At 34.9% G+C, this 21,265-nt stretch overlaps 1 protein-coding gene across 1 annotated transcript in view; it reads right to left on the reverse strand.

Annotated features, from left to right (window-relative positions):
- LOC119665450 (cyclic nucleotide-gated cation channel alpha-3-like) overlaps positions 1-21,265 on the reverse strand; it is a 210,734-nt gene that overhangs the window by 128,655 nt on the left and 60,814 nt on the right. Inside the window, exons 4-8 of the mRNA XM_038074675.1 lie at positions 16,131-16,334; positions 15,969-16,076; positions 15,770-15,910; positions 15,559-15,711; positions 15,367-15,497 (exon numbers count right to left, since the gene is read on the reverse strand). Of these exons, the coding sequence (XP_037930603.1) occupies positions 15,367-15,497; positions 15,559-15,711; positions 15,770-15,910; positions 15,969-16,076; positions 16,131-16,334 (737 nt within the window). The remainder of the gene's footprint in view (positions 1-15,366; positions 15,498-15,558; positions 15,712-15,769; positions 15,911-15,968; positions 16,077-16,130; positions 16,335-21,265) is intronic.

A 21,265-nucleotide genomic window follows, 5' to 3' on the forward strand; every position in this document is an offset into this window, starting at 1 on the left:
CTCCACCGCAGACACGGTCTACCTCTACATCTTCTTCCGTCAACTACTGCTTCAAACACCTTTTTCGTCGGAGCGTCTTCATCCATTCTCACGACATGACCAAGCCAGCGAAGCCGCTGGATGTTAATGCGCTGAATTATATCAATGTTGTGATAAAGCTCGTACAGCTCGTGGTTCATTCTAATGCGATAGTCGTCGCCAACTCGTAGAGGACCAAAGATCTTACGAAGAACTTTTCTCTCGAACACTACCAGTGCTGCTTCATCATTCTCTGATAACGTCCATGCTTCTGCGCCATACAGAAGCACAGGGAGGATGAGCGACCTATAGAGCATAAGTATCGTTTGTCGAGAGAGAGCTCTACATCCCAATTGCCTACTGCGCCCATAATAGCATCTATTAGCAATGGTGATTCTGCGTCTGATCTCCAGACTGACATCATTTGTATTCGTTACGGCGGTGCCAAGGTAGATGAAATCCTTGACAGATTCGAAAGTATAGTCGCCAGCCACTAGCCCGGTGTCCGAGCGACGCACATTTCTACCAGTAGCCGACATATACTTCGTTTTTCCCTCATTCACCGGTAAACCCATTCTTGCAGATTCCTTTTCGATAGCAGCAAAAGCAGCTGTAACATCACGCTTGCTACGCCCAATGATGTCTATGTCGTCGGCGTAAGCAAGGAGCTGGACACATTTGTAGAATATTGTTCCATTACGATGAACACCTGCCCTGCGCATGATCACTTCCATGACGAAATTGAAGAGGTCACATGATAAGGGATCACCTTGTCTGAAGCCTCGCACGGTATCAAAAGGTTCAGAGAGACTCGATCCTACCTTGACGGAGCTACGGGTATTACTCAGCGTCATTCTGCAAAGTCGAATTAATTTTGCAGGGATACCGAGCTCAGACATTGCGGCGTAAACGCGATCCCTAATGGGGCTATCGAAAGCTGCTTTATAATCGACAAAAAGGTGATGAGTGTCGATGTTATGTTCGTGGGCTTTTTCCAGGATTTGTCGCAGTGTGAATATCTGATCAATGGTGGAGCGACCAGGTCGAAAGCCGCACTGATAAGGTCCAATCAGTGAGTTGGCATGTGGCTTCAACCTTTCACACAGTACAGTTGAAAGAACCTTGTACGCGACAGGTATTAGGCTAATCCCGCGATAGTTGGCGCAAATCGTCGGGTCACCTTTTTTCAAGACAGGACAAAGGGTACTGAGACTCCAATCGCTGGGCATACTTTCATCTAACCATATTCTGCAGATAAGCTGATGCATGCACCCTATCAGCATATCGCCGCCGGCCTTGAACAATTCAGCAGGCAGGCCATCTGCGCCTGCCGCTTTGTTGTTCTTAAGTCGCTGTATAGCAACACGCACTTCGTTATGGCTAGGTGGTGGAATTTCAACGTCATCATTTTCGATTGGGGATACAGAGGGCATTTCTTCAATGGCAGAGTTGATGTTGTTATCGCCAGATAGTAGTTTGGAGAAATGCTCCTTCCATATTATACTTTCAGTACATTCTGCGTATCTGTAACCAGATTACCATTTTCGTCCTTACAGGTTGATGCACCAGGCTTAAAGCCTTGAGTCAGATGGTTGACTTTTTGATAAAATTTACGGGCATCATCGTGGAAAACTTCCACGATGTGTTAAATGCGCCGGCAAGCATTTAACTTCTGAGTGCCAAAAGACAGTGTCCGATTAGCCTAAATGCTGCAACTGTGTGTGAGGATGGAAATTTATAATAATTTCCAACCTACATAAATTTAAATAAATTTCGAAGAAATCTGAAATTAAAATAGATGAATTAACATTTAACATAGTTATTAGAAACTACTTACCAAAAAGCCACACAGCCTGCACGCAACTGCAACACGTGAAGCAATCTGAAATTAGGAAAAAATAAATTTGTAATAAATAGAGATATATATCTTAATAAAATAATAAATACATACCTTCTTTGTTCATCCCCGCAAATTTATTTAAATAATTTATTAATAAATTATTTTTTATAATTATAAAATTAAATTATAAATAATTTAAAATAACACGATAAAATTACTAGCACCGGCGCTTTCATGTGAAAAGTAAAAATGTAAACAAACATTTGCAAACGTCAAAAACGTCAAAATGCAATTCGCTGCAAAAAGATGCACAAGAAAGCTTTTGTGCAAAAGTGTTAAAGTGCATTAAGTTCAACTAAGATCAACTCAAAGCTTTGTGTACTTTACACAAAAGTTCAAGAGGATGCGTATAAAAGACGGCGCAATTTTTTAAGAATTTAGTGTGTCATTGTATGTCACTCAGTGGCATTGTATGTCAACATATAAAATAAATAAATATTAAAAATTGTCTGACACAGTGGCGGTTTTAAGCCTAGGTGTATAATCTATTAAAATATATATATAATTGTTTACGAGTGCATGGGCGGTTTTAAGTCCAGGCGCAGAGACACTTTATATATATATTCAATATAACAAGACATACATACATTCACTAACCGCGCTTAGTCCAGTAGGTACTCATCGAGCAGGATAATCACCGAAATTATACTAAAGTACAACCACGAAACCGGATCAGCCACCACTGTGAACTCTATAGGGAAGCTCTATAGCTTCCAAATACAGCTGATCTCAAGGAAACATCTCAAGTCATATCTAATGAAGTTTAACCAACCTCTTTGAAATACGACTAAGGAAACACATTCAAAATTTACATGCATTTAAAATCTCAAGTTATTGAAATATAATTGAAGAAATAATTATCTATATAAAGCTATCTTATATAAATCGTTGAAAGTTGTACAAATTGTTAATCTCAAGGTTTATCTAGTTACGTTTAATTAAATTCTTTTCTTTATTACATATTATTTTAATGAATAATTAATATTTTAAATAAATCTGCATTGAAAATTTATCCGCCGTACTTTTATTTTGAGAAGTCCTGTCTCCGCGATAATAAATTTATTGTAGCGACACCCTGGAAAAAACTGAGGATACCCCAGCATAAATTATAACGAAACGGGAAAATCCGTGTTGTTTCATGTGGAGAACCGCATCCATAAACTATCGTGGTTATGTAGTCGCTGAAGAAATACAAAAAATAAAATTGAAGAACAGAGCTGACAAAACTAAGGCTGACGAAAATAATTAAGTTGCTGTAACAAAAAGGTAAATTCAAAGTACTGACTCACAAAGCAACAACGCGTTGTCAATATCTTAACAAAACTTAATCTACAAGAAAAGGTATTTAAAACCCTCGAACAACGTCTGAACGTGCTAGAGTACAGTGTGCAATTTTTAGACTATGACTAATATTTTGAAAGTATTCTTATGAAATGCGAACGGCTTAACAAAACATAAAAATGAACTCGAAGTCGTATTAATTGATATCGGTCTAATTGCTGTATCTAATTTTACTAAGCAATCGCTTGTTATGTTTAAAAACTATACTCTATACCATACCATACACCCCGATAATTGCACTATGGGTGGCAGCGCTGTCATAATTAGAAACTCGATAAAACTTCACTTAATAGAACAATTTAGCACGATTGAATTTCAAGCTACTTCTATTTCAGTGGAAACCTTTAATCAGCTGCTGGTCGTTACTGCTTTATATAGTCCTCCCAGGCATCAGTTGAAGTGAGCAGACTACTTATCTCTTTTTTACGGGTTACAAGGCCGTTGCATAACTTCAACGCAAAAAATACGTTTTGTGGCTCAAGACTTACTACAACGAAAGAAAGACAAATGTATAAAGCCATGCAACTCGCAGCTTGCAATTCAATTTCAACTAGTAAACCAATGTACAGGCCGTCGGATTCTAGCAAAGTTCTAGATCTCATCGACTTCTTTGTCTATAAAAACATTTCAGCATCTCACCTAACTATCTCAGAAGACTTCGACTTTAGCTCTGATCACTCACTAGTGCTGATGATAGTTTCACAAAATCCAACAATAAACCAGGACACACCCAAGTTATTAAATACATTTACCGACTGGAATTATTTTCAGCTTTAGCTGGTACATTTGCGCAAGATTGATCATATTGTTAACAGTGAGCAACTAGATGACGCAGTACTTCATTTCATTCAGCAATTGCAGATGGCAGCGTTGAACAGTACATCAACACTAAAACTTCAAACTCTACATGGTAAAAAATACCCACCTTTCATTACAAACAAGATAACGGAGAAGCGAAAACTGCGAAAACGTTGGCAACTAGATGTCTGTTAATTAAATCGCAACTAAACCGAGCAACTTAAATAATTACACACAGCCATCAAATCATACAAAAGTAATACTTTTTATAGTTTTCTGATTGGCCTCATGGCAGACAAAAATAATGAATACTCTCTGTGGAAAGCTGCTAAATCATTTAACAGACCAATGCAGCAGTCAGCCCCAGTGAAAATCAACAAATTAGCCCAAAGTCGACACTGCAATTGTTCCAGTCACTACGGAAGAAGTGAGCGAACAAATTCTGAAAATGAAACTCAAAAAATCTCCTGGTTTTGACTTGATAACGGCTATAATTCTTCGAAACTTATCCAATAACTGCATCATCTACCTATGTGATTTAATTAATTCGTGCCTCCGTTTAAAACATGTACCCAAATCGGGGAAGTCTCCTAATGACATATCCTCATATAGGCCAATATCTCTATTTCCAACCTTATCAAAGCATTTTGAAAAACTTTCACTAGCACGCTTATTATCAATAATCGAGAGGAGACACTTAATTCCTTATCATTAAATTGACTTCAGAAAAAAAAATTCAACAATCGACCAAATTCACAAGTAACGTAATTTATCTTTATTACATCTTGTCAACTCGATTGTTGAAAAGCAAGTCTTTTTATTTATTTTTATTGTACCAAATAATACTTAAAATATTTACAACATGCTACTTTACAGTTTTTATAAATTTGGAGTAAACAAATAACAACAATTTAAAGGCGATGAGTTGATCATGCCATTAAACCGTTTCTCCAAATTTATAGAAGCAGTTTACAATAACTAAAGAAAGCCAGGGGCGGATTAATACGATTATGTTACTCACATAGTTGTAGAAGCCATTAAATCCGCGATGCAAGAGAAAAAAGTATGTTGTTCCGTCCTCCTAGATGTATCACAAGCCTTCGATAAGGTTTGGCATGAAGGATTACTTCATAAACTTAAGTCCTTAATTCATATACAATACTGTGAGCTGCTATCATCGTATCTAAACGACATGTACTTCAGTGTTAAATATGAAGATGCCCATTCAGCACTAAAGAAGGTTAGGCATCCCGTAGGGGCGCATTCTTTGGCCCATTCTATATCTCCTGTGTACACACGACTTACCCTCTGCAAACCAACTGGTTACAGCAACATTTGCAGATAATACTGCAGTTCTAGCAATCGAAAACAATATAAAAGACGCGACGGCTAATCTACAACACACATTCAACCAACTTGCTTCATGGGCTAAAAAATGAAGAATTAGGCTAAACAAGGAAAAATCTGTACATATAGTCTTCTCCTTAAGAAATTGTAACTATATTCCAATTCATATCGATGCCACCTTATTGGCAGGTACTCTAAACTGGCAATCTATAACAAACTAATGGTCTAAATAATGAAGCCGTCTTGGAGTTATGGCATACAATTCTGGGATTGTGCCAGCAAAAAACACATTGCTTTCAAAATAAAGTACTACGTTACATCGTAAGTGCACCATATTACATTAGAAAGTGATCTCCACCGTGACCTTGGCATGCCAACAGTCGACGACGTGGCTAAAAGTGTGCCATTGCTCACAAACAGCGTTCGAAAACACATGTCAACGTAACAGCAACTAAAAAGAAAAACAGTGGCAGACTTAATAGACAGCGAGTAGCATAATAGCTTCGTTTTTACCTTAAGTATTCAAATCAAATTGCTTGTTAGTACCTCTTATTTGTTATTTGTACTAGGTGCAATAATAAAAAGATTTTTGTTTTTATTTTAAGAATCGTTAATAAAAAAGAAAAAAATCGGATGTGCAACTTACGATGTCAAATTTTTCATTGTGTTTGTTGACGAGAGCTGCATATTGAGCAAAGTCTTCAGAATTCTGTTTTGAAATTGTAAGACATTTTTGACGCTAAGAAAATTTTGATTGACGATATTCGAAAATAGACGAAAGTTTGGCAACCGATTACATGAGGGTAAGCTCATGGGTTTCTTTTGGTAAGATTGAGTTTGCATATTGTTCAAAATCTAAATTTTTTAATTTGCTAGTGAGCAATCGAACCTAACTCGGCTCAGTGAGATGCGCTGCTTTTATAGCGAAAATCGATTTATAACGCTTGTACCATGATTCAAATGAGACATTATTTTCAGGATCACAGCAAAACCCCAGCATCGAGTCAGACAAATTCCTGAATGTTGACGAAACTGTTGAAGAAGGTTGAAGAAGGTAGTTGAAGAAGGCACATTAATTTGCTGTTGTGTTCGCGATATACGAAGTTCTTCAAGCAAAGCGTTATTTGATTTTTCCACTGCTTGCAACAACAAATTAAACTGTTCCGCATCCATATTAGTTTTATACTCGTCGCCAATGTGGTAATTTTTCTATTAACACATTAGTAACATATAAATTTAAATATCACTTAACCAATTTGATTTATCTCTGATCATACAATACTATACAATAAATATAAAAATACATATCTCTGTCGACGCTCTTCTGACATTATATTGTGTACCGTAAAATTGGAACAAAATGTGTATACCAACACCAATAGCAAAATTAAAATACGTTGAAATCAAAAAAATAAAAATATATATATCTTCAACGTATTCTAATTGTACAATTGATATTGGTATGGTATACACATTTGTTCCAATTTTATGGAGCACAATAAAATATCAGAAGGCCGTCGACAAAGACGCAATACAAAATTTGATGCACGCACATTGTTTTAATTTATGATTCATTGTAAAAATCGCCACACGAAAATTTTTCGACTTCTTTGTAGAGACGCCAAACAAAAACTAATCGTACGATATGCGTTAAACTTTGATACAATGTGTATAATAGTGCTACCAGCGTAAAAATAAAAAAAATGTGCACATAGGATAAGCGCGGGAATTCAAAAATTCTCGTTCCTTTTAATCACAAGGTATAAACCAATGAACAATTTCCCCAAATAAATCAAGCCGCTTCTATTATAACAACAAACATTAATGAATTAGCAATATTATTCATTAATGTTCATTAATTAATAAGCAATAATACTCAATCGGAAAACCCTACTCTACAGACAGCGATTGCTCAATTAGAAAACTCTGTTTCACAAATGAATCAGCTCATGATTTTAATGCAATCGATGTTCCATGAACTACTTAAAACTCAGCAGCAACTACTAAACTCTATCGTTTCAATATGAATTCTATAAAAATGTATCAATGGAACTGCAATGGCGTAAGCCAAAGAAAGCTTGAAATCGAATTATTCCTAAACACAAATAAAATAGACATCTTACTCTTATCCGCGACTCATTTAACAAATAAAAATCACTTCTCTATACCTGAATATAAATTTTATCACACTTATTACCCGGACGGTAAGGTTCGTCGAGGTACAGCAGTTTTAATCAAAAATCGTCTAAAACACTACGCAATTGAAGAATTCGCTAAGGATTTTTTGCAGGCCACGCCCATTTGTCTTAAATCTTGGAACGAAGATATAGTGATATCGTCAATTTACTGCCGACACAAGTTTAATGTAACTCACATGTAATTTATCAAATTTTTGAAAACACTTGGCAAAAAGTTTATAGTTGCAGGCGATTATAATGCTAAACACATTCACTGGGGCTCACGGCTTATTAATCCTAAAGGCAAAAAACTCTACTTAGCGCTACCAAATTACCAAATGAACCTTCATTTTACCTTTTCAGGTCAACTCACATATTGGCCTCCAGATTCATGTAAAATTCCTGATCTAATTGATTTTGGTGTTGTCAGAGGCATAGACCGAAACTTTATAAATTCTCAAACTTGTTGCGAATTGTCTTCTGATCACTCGCCTGTCCTGTCGCCTGTTTCAAATAAAGCACTCTGCTACGGAAAATCATTTAAGCACAAACTAACTGGATTAAATTCCGAAAATACATTAGCAGTCACATAAACTGAAAACCCAAGCTCAGATATGAAACAGATATAGACTTAGCTGCAGTGCACGCAACACCCAACATGCATGACCCCAACCTAGAGCCTCCAAAAACGACATCCGCTCTAATTGAAAAACTTTTAAAAGAAAAACATCGTCTATGAAGAGAATGGCAACGAACTAGATCTCCATCCGCAACGCAAATGTTGTGTCAAGCAGCTAAGCTAAAAAAATAAACTTTAGATAAATAACTGAACGAAAATATACAGAAATTTACGGAAAACCTCTCCCTTTTCAGAAAAGATAACCTGTCATTATACAAAACCATTAAGCGGTTAAAAGGTCCAAAGGAAACTGAACCACCTCTAAGGCTGGGTAACGGAAAATGGGCAAGGAGTAACGTTGAAAAAGCTCTAGCTTGCTGAACACCTGCAAACGGTTTTTATTCCCAAAGTTCCGTGCAACACTTCAATATTTCGCAGTCAAGATTTTCCAATGAAATTATCTTTCCACTTATTTTATTATCAAATATATATATCTAATTTCACTGAAATACTACTAAGTCTTCTGAACCCTCGGGTCTGAACACAACTGAACTACTGACTTCTGTTTTCTATCTGGAAACAAAAACTTTTACCTATGCTGGATGTCGAAATTTTAAGGTACCTCCATTACCTAATTTTAATTACTATTTAATAGTTTTTGTGTAATTCGCAAAAACGTCAATAACTTAAGTTGCACTCAATATTATTGCAACTTTTAATTATTTATTCTCGCTTTCAGCTTAACACAATTAACAAGACCAAAAATCAGCACTTCCTACCGTCAAGCTGACCTTGGTTACTACTATTGCCGTAAAACAAACCGTAAAACGACGCTGATTACTTTTAGGCATGCCTTATAATAGTATGAACAGTTCGACTTATAACAATAATCTTAAACCAATGAAATGCTATCTCAGCTTCCGGATATTACTATAAGAATGTTTTTTTTTTCTGCAACACAATGTTCAGAATCCGATATTTTCCTTTCGCTTGGAAAACGTCTCAAATCTCAATGATCCCAAAACCTGGCAAGGATGTAACACAAATAACCTCCTACAGACCAATTAGCTTACTGCCAACCCTTTCTAAGTTAATTGAAAAATTATTGTTAACAAACCTTCTTCCGTTCATTGAAGAAAATAACATCATTCCAACTCACCAATTTGGTTTCCGTCATAAACACAGCACAACCGAGCAAGTTCAGGGAGTGGCAAACAAAATTAGAAAGGCATTGCACAGGCCTTTGACAAAGTATGGCACGATGGTCTAATCTTTAAGATAAGACAAACTTTACCAACTCCTTTTCATAACCTATTGATTTCATACCTAACTACACGTAAATACAAGGAAAAATTCAAGGATACAACCACAGAAGAGTTTGATGTGTATGCTGGAGTCCCGCAGGGCAGTGTTCTTGGACTAGTTTTATACCTTATATTTACATTGGATTTGCCGATTAGTCAAAAAATCACAACATCCACATTTGCAGATGATACTGCTCTTCTCAGCGTTCATAAAAATTCTTCCACCGTTTCCCAGGATCTACACGCTCATCTCAAGGTCGTCCAAAACTGGTTATCCAAGTGGCGCATACAAGTCAATGAGCTAAAAAGTACACAAATAACCTTTACATTTAGAAAAGATACTTGTCCACCCATAAGACCCAGCAACGGTATTATACCAGCATCCCAAAGCGTCACATATCTTGGTATTCATTTAGACCGACAATTGACATGGAGACAACATATAGCCGCAGAAAAACACAAATAAAGTAAAGGTTCCTTAAGTTGAATTGGCTACTCAATAAAAATTCAAGATTACAGTTTGTTCATAAAGTCCTGTTATATAACTATGATTAGGCCCATATGTATTTACGAGGCCCAACTCTGGGGTAAAGCCAGCGCGTCAAACATCGATGTTATAGAGTGCATTCAGTCAAAAAAACTTCGATCATTAACAGAAGCCCCCTGGTTCCTCAGAAATTTTATTATACATATGGACCTTCAAGTGCCTCTAGTCAAAGACGAATTAACCCTCCTACTAAAATAATGGTACATCCAAACCCACTCGCTCAATATCTTACCAGAACAAGAAATATATTCCGTCTCAAAAGACTAAATTTACCGGCATACTTTTAGTGCATCTGAAATGTATTAATTACCACATTGAGATAAAAATTTTTAAAAATCTTTACGTTTTAAACAAAGAAAGTGAATATTTTAGAAATGAATATTTCATTTTAATAAATATTTTATGGAAGATTTAAATTATTATTGTTAGATTTTTTAAGTGATTCAATAAATAAAAAACAAAGAAGAAAAAAACACAATTGTTTTATCACTTCTTGCAATGACTTGCCATATTAAACAATGATGTAGGTCATGGGCACTACACAAAAATAACTCTTATTTTTGAAAACAAAATATAACTCACACTGGCCAGCCTGATATTTTTTAAAAACCAAAATATAAAATCCATTTTGCATGAAGGTAGTTATTTTTGTAATTTCATACAAAATGCATTAAAGGCAGTTATTAAATATTACCCCGAAGTTAAATTTAAGGCTTTGAATATTTGTAAGACACTGAATTTGTTTGTAAAATTAAATTGCTTATAAAGTAACTTAACATAATATCTTATCGCTACATACATGATATAGGTTTATCGCCAATAGAGATACAAAATATTTTATCCCAAAATAAACATGCATAAATGGAAACGAAGGAAAATATTCTATCACAAAATAAACTTGCGTAAATTAAAACAAAGGAAAACCTTCTATCGCTAAATGAACATGCGTGATTCGAGCATGCGTATAAACAAAGAAAATTCCATTTGTCATCTCCTTGTGTTTTGGTGGCATTTTGCTTATATGAATCATAAGCCACCTAAATAGCCACCACTGCACTTGTGAACAGATTTCTTATCCTAATCTAAATATTGTAATAAAATAAAAAAAAATAACTAAATAGTAAAGGCCGCAGAGTTTTCTTAAGATAAGAATTTTTGAGAAAATTTATTGAAATTTTAACAGCAATTGAATTCACAAATTTCTGTCATTAGTTGTGCGGAAACGTGTTTGTGCTCTCGCTTAAAACAAGAGAAATAGAGATTTATATAGTAGAACATATATGTATAAGAGTAATTATTCTGTTCTATACGAAAATGAAGTGAATGCATTTGAATCAAACATGTTGACTTGCCGAAGTGGCTAGTTGTGCGCTTAAGTTTGCAGCTCACATCACCGTACATTTCTATTGGGGAGGGATAAAGCCTTTTGTGACAATAGAATTAAAAATGTTTCGCAGTAGTACTATTGCTTCATTTGGTAACTCCTTTAATATTTTTGAAGTAATTAGGTTATAGCCGGGTGCTTTATTTATTTTTAGTTTTTTGATTTCGAATTTTATGTCGAAAATGAATAATTTTTGTATTGGAAGGTCCAGTTGGTGCGTTTGCTGTAATACCTCTCTAATCTCTTCAGTTATACTATTTGGGGCTTCATTAATGTTTGTAATAAAAACTGAAGACAGATGGTCCGTAAATACTTTGCATTTTTCTGTATCTGTTCGGGCCCATTGCCCAAGTTCGTTTTTTACTGGTGCATTGTGCTTTGATGTCTGTTTCTTGATTGGTCGCCAGAGAGAGTAGTTGGTGGAAGTAGTTGCGTCTAGTCTTTGGAGATTCTTTGTATTTCCAAATTTCTGGTTGTTTTCAGATGTTCTTTTAGATTTTTGATCAGCACATTAAAAAGTTTTTTATCTTTTGGAGATTTGGTTTGTTGCCAGCGCCTTCTCGCTGCTCTTTTGGCTCTTATAAGTTCTTGAGTCGTACTACATAATGGTGTGGCGAATTGTTGCATGTTTGAAGGCGTGGATCTCCAGGCTGATTGTTGAATACTCCTTATAAGATGTTCGGTTGCAAGCGCAATTTCTTCAAAATGGTCTTAATATCCTAAACAATTGGACACAAAAACGTGGCCTTGGGGTGAATCCCAATAAAACTGAAATCGTAGTTTTCACAAGAAAACATACGGTCCCGAATCTTTCTCCACCCTCTCTACGAGGTTCTGTGATACATGTGAAGGAGGAAACCAAATTTTTAGGTATAGTTTTCGACAGGAAACTCACTTGGAAGAAAAACACTCTAGAGCGTGCAAGAAAAGCCAATGTTGCGCTTCTTCTATGTCAGAAAGCTATTGGTAAGAAGTGGGGTCTTCAACCTCGCATCACCCAATGGCTATATATAGCTGTTATTAGGCCCATATTGATGTATGGTATTACGGTATGGTGGACAGCTCTTGATAAATCTTCGTACTGCTCAGTACTTAACAGGATTCAGCGTAGAGCTGAACTCTGTATTAGCGGGGCGCTATGCACCACACCATCCATTGCACTAGATTTGATGCTTCAGTTACTGCCAATGGATATTATTAGTAAACAAATGGCAGCTTCATCTGCTTTAAGACTAAAAGCTACCTCACAATGTAGAGACAGTGACTATGGTCATGCCTCCATTCTAAATCTTTTCAATTTTACTCCTAAAAACGTTGATTACATCACACCCACTCTCAACTTTGACAGGAAATTTGATGTCGTGTTTCCATCTAGAGAGGTATGGACGTCAGGTGGCCCCTTCTTAGATGAGGGCGTAACCATCTTCACTGACGGATCCAAAACAAGTAGTGGTGTAGGTAGTAGAGTTTTCTCAGAGGAATTGAACAAATCTTCCTTCTTTAGGCTTCCAGATCATTGTAGTGTCTTTCAGGCGGAAGTGGTCGCCATCAGGGAAGCTATAGCTTGTTTGAATGTAGATGATATATTTGGCAGGAATATATACATACTATCAGACAGTCAAGCTGCATTAAAGTCCTTGAGTTCGGTCCAATTTACATCTAGGACGGTTCTTGACTGCTACACATTTCTAAACGAAATGTCGACGCAGCTCAATATTTCTCTAATCTGGGTTCCCGGCCATAGGGATATTTTCGGAAATTGCAAAGCAGACGAGTTAGCCAGAAAGGGTGCTTCAGAACCATACTCGGAGCACCTAGACTATCTGGGCATATCGCTAACATCATGTAAACTGATATTGAGTTCTTTCTGCGCTAATACTTTTAATAAAAGATGGGAAGACTCAACGATATGTAGACATCTGTATGCAATCTGGCCACTTTCCGATGAAAGGAAATCGAAAACTCTCATTGAGATGTCCCGCAAGGACATTAGTCTTCTGGTAGGGTTGATTACAGGGCACTGTAAGCTAGGGAACCATGCTAGAAGACTAGGTCTTCCTTTCAACCAAATCTGTCGTAGCTGTGGGGAGGACGATGAGAGCGCATCTCATCTGTTGTGTTTTTGTCCAGCTCTTGCACGTCGGCGATTTAGTACTCTAGGGGCCCCCTTCCTTGAGGACCTGGACCAGTTACAGGATCGGGCTTTAAATAGCATTTTATGCTTCGCAAAAGGTTCTAGGTGGTTTTAAACCCTGAGGATTCTTTTACTTTCTTTTAGTATTTATATACGGCATCACAATGGGCCAATAGGCCTAAGTGGATCCACTAGGGATCACCGGTATAACCTAACCTAACCTAAGCGCAATTTCTTCGTTTGTTTTAAGCGCCATTTTTTCATCAAGTAATGCCTTAAGTGTATGCCTGAAGGCATCCCAGTTGGTTAATTTGTTGTGCAGATAACATTTTTGAACTTTAAGTTGTATATTCGATTTTATCCGTAATAATACTGGCGAGTGATCTGATGAAAGATCAAAGTTAGATTTACAGAACGTGTCGTTTTGTCGCACTCCTTAAGTAACACAAAAGTCTAACAAGTCTGGAATTTTTTTGTGATTCGTGGGCCAATAAGTTGGTTCTCCAGACGAGATAGTTGAAAGGTTTTCGCTTCTTATAGTCGCAAGCATCTGTCGTCCTTTGGGTGTTGAAAGCCGAGAGCCCCATTCAACGTGTTTAGCATTAAAATCTCCCCCCGCAATAAATCTGTTACCTAATGTTCTAAAGAATTTTTTATATGTTGCCGTCTTAGTTGCGTGTTTTGGTGGACAATATACTGATGTTATTGTGATTGAGCCACATACAAAACTAAATATACATATTACTACTCATTTATGTTATTATAATTATTAAATCGTATTTAAATATAAAATTAATTCCTAAAACATAAATCTAGGCATAATCTAATTACAGATAAAATTATATTATTTGCATACAAATTGTACACACATACATTGCTTACAATTTTGCATAACTTTATTCAATGCACAAAACCAACAAAAAGTAATGCATACATATTCCCTTAAAACAAAAACAAAAAGAAGATATCCATACACATTCGCTTGTAGCAAAACACAAGGAACTATCGCATAAGCGAGAACGTTGCATATAAGTTAAATATTCTTTTATTTGATCAGAAATATTGATGTTGCTTCTTCGGAACCTAAAGCAGAAGAGACCGAGCGCACTTTTGCGAAGTTGAGAGCTACCGAAACCAAACGGGACTTTTCCAGTCAAACAAGTGGGTGTCCTGTTTGGTAGCAACCATGCGTTCAAACAATATCGCATGATTCCTCCGTTAATGAAACTAAGCACAGGGCCGGATTTGGGGTACGCGTGTGTTAACTTATATTCCAAACGCATAATAGTCAAAAATGTAAAATCGACTATTAGCAAGCAATCAAAATGAAACCAGTTTGCGTTTTTTGCTGTTGCTAATGTATATTCTTATTTCATTTTCTTATGCAATGCATTAGCAATTAGTCGCTTGACAAAAATTGACTGGTCAATATTTATGCATTAGTCAAAATTTGGTTGCTTTTGTTAATTCTCAACAAGCAATTCAAACCCTGATTCAGGCAATGTCCGCACATTTGGGTTACATTGTTATCGTTTTTACCTCTGTTTCACTGTTCGCTGAATAAGTGAAAATATGAAACAGTAGCACTTAAACCAAACAGTACTGAGAATGGCATAAGTGAAGGAATGAGAAATAAATAAAATAGTTGGAATAGTGGTTGTCTACATAATATATAAAAATTCAAAGCGCGAACAATAAGCGCGTGAAGTTTTTCGCTCAAAAAATATAGTACATATTAGAAATAGTATTTTGTTTTATGTAAGACTGCGACTTCATATGCATAAAAAAATTACTTACTCTGCATTTGTTTCAGGAGTTGGCAAATCACCAATTGTTGTCAATGTTAGAGTTGACCAGTAAAGACTTCCAAGGTATTTTCTAGTTAGTGTAGCATAATCTCCTGCTCGATATGGATATACCCAATCACCCTTTAACCAATTAAAAACTTTTATTAAAAATGTTACAAGTCTAATTTAAAATAATATTCACCTGAAATCCTTCAGCTTCAGACAACAAATAATAAAAACAACCAAACCAATGCGCTAATATTAGCAAAATATGTATTAAATTAACAACGCGCCACAAGTTGGGCCATACAGTTCTGCTTTCGACAATATAATAAAATCTAACCGATCTATATGCCTACCAAAAATCATCCTTTAAAGTTTTGTTTTGATATATAAGACTTATTTTTACAAACTTTAAAGAATCGTGTAAAACGTAACAATGGCTGTACTCCAATTTGAAGCTGTATTAAGTCTAAAGGTATTAAAGCTAATATATCAAAAAAAAAATCTGTGGAATGCAGGTAGTGGCACGCAAGTTTTATATCATCATAAACCTTAAATAATTAGTAATTACTTTTAAAATTACAACACATATATTGTTTTATTATGCACCATTAACCCCTGTTCAAGGTAACCGGTCCTTAACTGGACTATTACATCGAATATAATTACAATATCAGTTAAGATGTCACACACTGCCCAAAAAGCTGGAACTGCTTTCTGAAAATTCGAGAACAATTAATTTGAATTTCATTTCTAAAATATTTCATTTACCTGCAACTCTGGAAAACTTTGTCGAACTATAAGTGTCCAAAGATTATAAAGAATACATCCAGTTAAAATCATCAACCAATAAAAATAAAAATTATCATCAGGATTCACCACGGTACTGCTTTTTTGGAGATATCTTCTGCGTTTCTTTACAATTTTCTCTACATCTCCAGATGTACTTTCAGAACCAGTATCTTCAATAGTTTCCTTTGTATACAAAAAATATATTTTTCAAATTATTGTTTTGTTATGTTATGACTAAAGTTGTTGTTATTGTGTTGTATTGTTCAAATAAATTTTATCAAAAACAACTTAAAATATTTCACAGTAATTTCTATTTGTAACAATAAATGAACGTAATTTCCCAATTAGCCCACTACTTCACAATAGTTAACTTTTATAGATTCAGATTATAGTGCTATACTACACAAGGGTATTGGTGTGTCTTACAAACTCTAGCAAAGTGTGCAAATTTCAGATCTCAAAAATTCACTACAGAAAATATGTAAACTACATAAAGTTCCGAGAAGTTTAAAGTGCGCTGAAGTGACGTTTTGTAGTTTTAAAAAATGATTCTAAAGTCTGTCAGTTCTTGCTCAGTATTGATCTTTATATGCTTTAATATATTTATATTGAGATACTAAATTAATCATAATTTGATATATTTTAATTTTATATGTTGAGAATGTATTAGGGATTCGTCTCTAATACATTCTGTCATCCATTAAAATAAGCTGTGTTATAAGCGAAATTAACAAGCAGACGATCATTGAAATAAATTGCGTCATTTTGTTTTATTTGCCTATACACTTTTATGTTGCATTGTAAAATTTTGTGGTTATACACAAATTTTATTTCCACACTTTATCTTCACAACTGGCACGTTGTTGTTGCAGAACAGCGATCGGAATTTAAGCAGTGTATTGGCGTTATGGTCACTTCTCAAAGTTCAATTGCAACAGCCAACCATAATATTTAATCATCCTCTCCACTAAGGTTGAAAGTGCTAGCACTCGCAATGTCAATGTAGCAACTTAATACAAACGTCAACAGCATAACTAAAAAGTTCAATTTTGAACAACAAGGTCGAGATTGAAAGACTGCGACTTCACACCTGCAGTATCTCTTGTTCCAACCACTTTTGTGGTATGAAAGTCGATTATAGCTGTGGAAGATGTTTAACTGTACACAGTCAATAATACAACAATAAACAGATCTATCAAACTGCCTAACGCAATCAGTAAATATGTCAACCTGTCCTATCTGAACAGTTGCAAATTGTTAACGAGCTCACAGGTAAGTCACCGAAGGAAGCAAATTGTCTTCCATTCGCTGAGAACATTGATGATATCCAGGCGAGAAGCTGATAACAATACAATATAAGTTCCCCATGATACAGGAGCAAAGTATTATGCGATAAGCAATCACCCCATGGTCGAACCTAATCCATTGTTTAAGGAAGAAATCAAGATTATTGCCAGCCCCAAGCCCGATCTCTATCCAAATCCTTACATTGGCTTAATGTCGGAAAGACTACAAACTAGCGCAATAATTATAAAAATCAACATCAATCCCGCCTATCACACAATCTCAATAGCGCGAAAAGACATTTGATTCAATCTTCCAATATATATTCTTTGTTTTTCGTTATTTAAATCATATTTTGGTTTTTACTAAAAATGCTTGCTTCTGCAAGCGCATTAATATTTGGAAATGTGATTTTAGCATTTTGACGTTGACGCAGATTTGTTTCGAGCTTTCACATCTATCACATGCTTAACGCAGCTCTTATGACTATGCCTGAATTTTTACGGTCACAATTACTTGGTGAATTCGATACTAAAGTAATGAAAAGTTTTAAATAGATTAAAGTAAGTTAAACCTTTAAAAGCGTCACATCATATAAAATGACCAATTTTTATTTACAAATGATTTCACCACTGAAATTATGTGTTTCTACGTTCGAATCATATAAGAAGAGCACTTGAACCGTATATAGGCAAAAGTATTAGAAAAATAGAACGCTGCCCTGCGGGATTCTAGCATACACATCTAACTCTTTTCTGGTTGTATCTTTGAATTTTACCTTGTATTTACGTGTAGTTAGGTATGAAATCAATAGGTTATGAAAAGGAGTTGGTAAAGTTTGTCTTATCTTAAAGATTAGACCATCGTGCCATACTTTGTCAAAGGCCTGTGCAATGTTGAGATGTAGGGCTGAGCAGTATTTTCTTTCTCCAAACACCTTTCTAATTTCGTTTGCCACTCCCTGAACTTGCTCAGTTGTGCTGTGTTTATGACGGAAACCAAAAGTAAGCTAATTGGTCTGTAGGAGGTTATTTTTGTCACATCCTTGCCAGGTTTTGGGATCATTGAGATTTGAGACGTTTTCCAAGCGAAAGGAAAATATCGGACTCTAAACATTGTGTTGCATAAAAAAGAAAACATTCTTATAGCAATATCCGGAACCGGAGATATCATTTCATTGGTTATAAGATCATGACCAGGAGCTTTCTTTATTTGAAGTTTGCCAATAGTTTTCTGGACATCATCAGAATTCGGAACAGTTTCCGCATTTCTAATGTTGGCATTAAATTCTAAATGACCCATTGGTGATACTCATAGGTTGGGTATAAAAGCCGTTTGCAGGTGTTTAGCAAAAGCTAAAGCTTTTTCCTCGTTACTCCCTGCCCATTTTTCATTACCCAGCTTTAGGGGTGGTTCAGTTTTCTTTGGGCATTTTAACCACTTAGTGGCTTTCCATAATGACAGTTTATCTTTTCCGGAAGGGAAGAGGTTTTCCGTAAATTTCTGTATATTTTCGTCCAGTTCTTTATCTAAAGTTTATTTTTATAGCTTAGCTGCAAGAGAAAACGTTTGCTTTGCAGAACGCGATCTAGTTCGTTGCCATTCTCTTCGTAGACGATGTTTTTCTTTTAAAAATGTTTCAATTACAGCGGATGTCCTTTTTGGAGCATTTAGGTCGGGTTCATGCATGTTGGGTGTTTCGTGCTTTTAAAAAATTTGATAAATTGCGTGTTAGTTACATTAAACCTGGGTGGGCAGTAAATTGACGATATCATTATATCTTCATTTAAGGCAAATGGACGTGGCCTGCAAATAATCATTAGCGAATTCTTCAATTGCGTAGTGTTTTAGACGATTTTTGATTAAAACTGCTGTACCTCGACGAACCTTACCGTCCGGGTCATAAGTGTGATAAAATTTATATTCAGGTATAGAGAAGTGATTTTTATTTGTTAAATGAGTCTCGAATAAGAGTAAGATGTCTATTTGATTTATGTTTAGGAATAATTAGATTTCGCGCTTTCTTTGACTTACGCCATTGCAGTTCCATTGAGATATTTTTATCGAATTCATTTTGAAACCATAGAGTTTAGTAGTTGCTGCTGAGTTTTAAGTAGTTCATGGAACATCGATTGCATTGAAATCATGAGCTGATTCAAATGAATCAGGCATTGACCACATATACAACAGCATCACTACTATTTGTGAAACAGAGTTTTCTAATTGAGCAATCACCGTCTGTAGAGTAGGGTTCACCGATTGAAAGTGGAAATATTTATTTTTTAAGTAGAATTTATTTATTAATCTGAATCAAAAGTAAAAAAAAAAATTTGTGTGACATATTCCTTTTATTTTACTGAAAAATCGTGTGTATGTGTTTGGTCTGATATGAAGGATAAAAAATTTTTTAAAAGTACTTCTAATTACAATATCGTCCAAAAATGTTTGAGTTTTATATAGAATTTTATTACTAATCGAAATCAATAATATTATATAAGAATATTTGTAGCATATTCTTTGAAAATTCATTCAATGGAAATGTAGTACGCGCGTGCTTGATGTGTTTTACGGGAGAAAAAAAAATATTAAAAAATTTCAAAAAAGATGGTATCTCGAAAATTTTTATTTCGTAGTAAAACTTAAAAGTGAATCTAAATAAAATACAAAAAATTAAAATTTAGCTAATTGTTTTGAGAAAAATTTTTTTTTGAAATTTAACGGCTAATGTTAGTACTTAAATATAAACAATTTTAATAGTTTAAACAATTTCATAAAATATCAATCAATTATCTTTTAAACGCTGTAAATTTCATTTACATGAATAAAAGTTTCAATCTTCTATAGAACTTGAGATATACCCATTTGAAAATGTGTCTACAATGTCAATTCTCAAAACCCCATAGGTACATATCTCCTAGAAAAAAATCACAAAATTTTTTCCCGAGATACGGGTCTTTTTATTTTATAAAAGGAGCTCATAAAAAAAATTTCAGACAAATCAGAGATCATGAGGTCAAAAAGGTGTTCGAGTTGTAAAAGAATGACCCATATGCATTAGCAACAGCAAAAATCGCAATTAATTAGAGTATGCTTTAATTTTATCTGTAATTAGAGTATGCCTAAATTTATGTTTTTTTAAATGATTTCATTTATGATTTAATAATTATAATTATAATAACATAAATGAGTAGTAATATGCATATTTAGTTTTGCATGTTGTTTGATTTTTCCCTGTTATATACATATTGTAATGTATATGCGATAGTTATATTGGCAATGCATATTATTAATATAATAATAAGTGGTTCTATATTTGAATGCGCAGTGTATATACAAATACACTAATTGTTTCCAAGCGCATTGCATTGTTTACAAACAAATGCATAATTCCACACAAGGAATTTGACACCACACATATCGGCGGCACTTTGCCTTCGATATAACCATGTGCTTGCCAGGCATTGACCACATATACAACAGCATCAACAGTAAGCGTACTTGAGACAAGTGAAATCGAAGACGCTTACTTAGCAATGAATTATTAAATAGAAAAGTACAATACTTACGCTGCGCCGTTTTGTACTTAAATAAAAATGCATATAAAATATTAAAAAAAATAATACCAAAATATATATATAAATATAAAATATTTAGTAAATAAGAAAGTACATACACTGCGTCGTTATGTACCTAGGTTAAGTCGAAAGTAAAGATTCAAATAAAAATCAGAACTAGAAATGCATTCATAAGAAGCGCACCAAGTTCTCCAACAATATAATCGTTGCTTTTATTTTATTTTTAAAATAGCAATCTTTAATGAAATGAGAAAC

The sequence above is a fragment of the Teleopsis dalmanni genome, chromosome 1 (genome assembly GCF_002237135.1).
Source record: "Teleopsis dalmanni isolate 2A chromosome 1, ASM223713v2, whole genome shotgun sequence".
NCBI lineage: Eukaryota > Metazoa > Arthropoda > Insecta > Diptera > Diopsidae > Teleopsis > Teleopsis dalmanni.